Here is a 3,603-nt window from a genome sequence, read left to right on the forward strand (position 1 = left end):
GGTGCAATGGTGGAGAGATGGAGAGATAGTGGGAGAAGAGGAACAGAAGCTCGAAGGTTGAGGCTTTGCCCTGAAACAAGCCAGGCTGCGTCTCCTCCGATTCTCCGAAAGTTTTCGAACTTTGCCAAGCCATGGGACCACCCATCTCCGCAAGACGCATCTCAGACGTATTGAGAACGTTCAGCACATCACAGCATTGTGTCGGTGTACACACGATGGGCAGAGGCCCAGAGACGCCTATGTGGAAGCGCCATTGCGCGATTGCGTACGCTTTTGATTTAGCGATGCCGCAGACTGAGATTGCAGGAAGACTGGACTTGACAAGGCCGACTGTAAGCACTCTCATTCAAGCCGCGAGAGCGCGCAGTCTATCCTCAGAGCTGGCGGATTTGCAAGCGGCGGTCAGTGTACAACCACGCAGCGGAAGGCCGAAGAGAGCTGCTCCTGGTGACGAGGTATCCCTTACCGTCCGCAAAGGTGTCCGAGAACACCCATTTCATGCTATGAACGACGCAGCCAACCGCTATCTTAGGGAACGCCAGGTCCTCGGCGAGATCGATCACAACATCCGACCACTAGGGGCGCAGCAGGTGTATAATGTCTTGCAAGACCCTGAACAGTGCGCTGCAGACGTAGACGACCAAAGAGCGTATACACGGCATCGTGTGTACAGACGTAACGAGCTCAGCGCTGCCAATATCTCAAAACGTCAGGCATATCTTTTCGAGGTTGAACAGCTAGACCAAGCCGAAGCAATCATCATATGCTGCGATGAGAAGGCCTACCACTTTGGCGGCACGCCTAATCAGCATGGATCATTGCCGATCAATACGAGCTCGTACCAAAGCTGTGCCCCGACCCGTTTCAAACTCGAGCAATGGGCTGCTGCTTGCGGCGATGACTGTAGCGCGACAAGACCCTGGACTGTTTGGGAGCTTGAAGACCAGACATCTGAGGAGCTGCAAAAGCAATTGAGTGAATGTAATGCACAGGCAGGGAAGATTACCGAAGAGCAACGTGCTAATGCCAGAATACATGGCACGTCTGAACACCAGTACCTCGTCTGGATGAACACGCAGGTCAAGATCAAACGTCTTTGGATGCGGGCCAATGCTAACGACAGTGGGGTCCCTAAGGATTGGACGCCAGAACGCCTCTTTCCCTACCAGCATCAGGACCCGAAAGACTGTGCCAAAAAGCTCAACTTTGTGTGGTACGCTTTCGAAGTGTATCGGAAGTTGCTTTTTCCCTATTACTGCGAAATCTGTAGGCGCAACCCGGGTAGGAGAGTGGTCATCCAGGAGGACAATCATGGACCACATCTAAAGGCTCGCAAACTATTACAGCCCGAAATCCAACAACATGGTATTGTTTTTGTGAACCATCCTGGTAACTCACCAGATCTCGCACCGATCGAGGGTCTTCAAGGTGAGCATGAGAGGAAACTAGCAAGCTTTGTGTACGAAGTGAGGGATGCACAAGCCGCTACTGTGCAGAGGGCAAAAGATCTCCTCAAATACGCTTGGCAAAGTAAAGACTTTGACGAGACCGTGCAGGGTAAGGTTTGCAGGGCCGCTTATAAAGAGCTGGCGAAGAGATGCAAGATGGTGGGAGGCAGCAATCACTTTAAGGATGACGTATATGTCTATCCAGGCTGAAAAGGCACACATGGTATTTCGAGTACCATCAAGTGTAAGATTCTTTGTACAGTGCAGTCAAAGATCTGAGCGGACGTCAAGTGACACCTGAGTGGGCTTTCCTGGTTCCCAATTGTCTCTCAAAAAACATGAGAGCCAAGCCAATCCGGGAAATTCGAAAACCTTCGGAAAAGCGGAGGCTTGACGAGTCTTGGCTCACTCTTGGCGCAAGACGGAATGAATTCGTTTCCCCAGCCCTGCCGCCCGGCCTTGCGGGCGCATAAATTCAGGAGGTCCTTCGGCATACGCAACGCTTCATCCTGCTGCCAGAGGTTGGCGACAGCCACACAGCCGTTCGCCCTGGGCACCAATCGTGTTGCACAAGACCCACCAAGCGCAGGCAAAAGGCGGGATCGGGTCGGGTCTTGCGACGTGCGACCCCCTCGACCGGCGTGGGAGAACTCCCTGTGCTGGCCTCCCTGTCGATCCAGTAGCACGTCCGTCGAAGCGCGTGTTTGTTGGTTCAGCCATTATGTTCTATGGCCTTCGAATGTTGTCACAAGTCGCTTCGGAAAACTGTAGCCCTGCGTTCTACTCTTTTTTTGTTGTCCCTCAAAGCTGCGCTGCGCACTCGCCACTCTCCCAATGATACTGTACTCGTCGCAAGCACCAACCCATTGACCAAGATCGAAACAATTTGTAACAATATTATGGATTTGCCTTGAGACGCGCTCTTTGGATACTCGCATCACAACACTTTAACGTCAAAGCGTACTTCGATAGATGTAAAACTCACCATGTCATGAAAAGTCCAAAGTCCAAAGCAAGACTTCAAAGGATTCAAGAGGTGGTATGGAGGTGCCAGATTATTCGGCGCCACGTGCGGACAGATAGACCGAAAGTCGCAATGCCAAGCGTTTCACGCAAGGCTTCGTGATTACTGTATCTAATGGCATCACGTGCGCTTTATATAAGTTTTTGAGGTTGACTCTGTGGCCAGTGCCGGATTCATAAGCATGATCACGCTCAAGTAGACCTCGTCACTGGCCGAGACCCAGTGATGGAAGAACCCTGGATCATCTATGAGCTTCGCGATAGCTGGACTCCTTGGTATCACGTGCTAAGTTACCATCGTCTTTGGAAAGAAGTGCCAAGAGATAGAGTAATCAGGAGGGCCTTCGTGATTACTCTATCCCTTGGCATCACGTGCAGCGTCCGTCGTGAGAGAGAAGCGCTAAGAGATACAGTACGGAGGGCTGCCTCCACCGTCAGCCTGAATCGCTTGGCAGATTTTCTGGCGTCACGTACGGATGGAGACCGAGAGTCACAGCGCCAAGCGATGGTGTTCTTTTTGGACAATAGGACAGTTGAATCTTGAATACTCGGCATATTTGACATCAGCCTTAGAATCCGACTTCAAACGACGAGTAATCCCTCCCTCGACGAGGTTTGCGAGGTTAATGCAAGCAAGCGGCAAAAAACCATGATCACCTAAGACTCTACACGCAACGAGGAGCGCTCGGATTTAAATCTACCAGTTGGTCGGATTTGCTGCTGTGAACAGAATGTCAGAAGGGCGCGTCACGGGGAGTATGCCGCAGAGGACACGCAGCGAGGAGCGCTCGGAGTTGAATTTACCTTCCTGGCGGCTGGCCGGACTCCATCCAGAGCCGGTAGGAAATGATTGGTCTCTTGGTCAGGACGGAACAACTATTGCGGATTCCCGCGATTTGTGGAAAAATACAAGGCCTGTCCCCGGCCAATGTTCCTGTGCCGACTTCGCCGACATGAAGCAATCGACCTTCATGGCAAGAAACGCAAAGGGATGGCGTTGTTGAACTGTACTTCACGAGACGTGGCCCATCAGTTGTTGGGTAGATTCTCAAAAAGTGATCGACATGATTTGCATGGCAACATGTGCGAAGTGGTGTACGATGTTCCTTCTCACGGCACTTGTTGGGTCTTT

At 51.8% G+C, this 3,603-nt stretch overlaps 1 protein-coding gene across 1 annotated transcript; it reads left to right on the forward strand.

Annotated features, from left to right (window-relative positions):
- Positions 1–1,067: 1,067 nt before the first annotated feature.
- WHR41_09659 (uncharacterized protein) lies at positions 1,068–1,658 on the forward strand (the record flags this gene model as incomplete). The annotated part of the gene is made up of 1 exon (XM_069378261.1): positions 1,068–1,658. The coding sequence occupies one exon, from the start codon at positions 1,068–1,070 to the stop codon at positions 1,656–1,658; it is 591 nt and encodes a 196-aa protein (XP_069224796.1).
- Between the last annotated feature and the right edge of the window lie 1,945 nt (positions 1,659–3,603).

This window comes from Cladosporium halotolerans, assembly GCF_011745625.1.
Source record: "Cladosporium halotolerans strain TM138-S3 chromosome Unknown Sca269, whole genome shotgun sequence".
Taxonomy (NCBI): Eukaryota; Fungi; Ascomycota; class Dothideomycetes; order Cladosporiales; family Cladosporiaceae; genus Cladosporium; species Cladosporium halotolerans.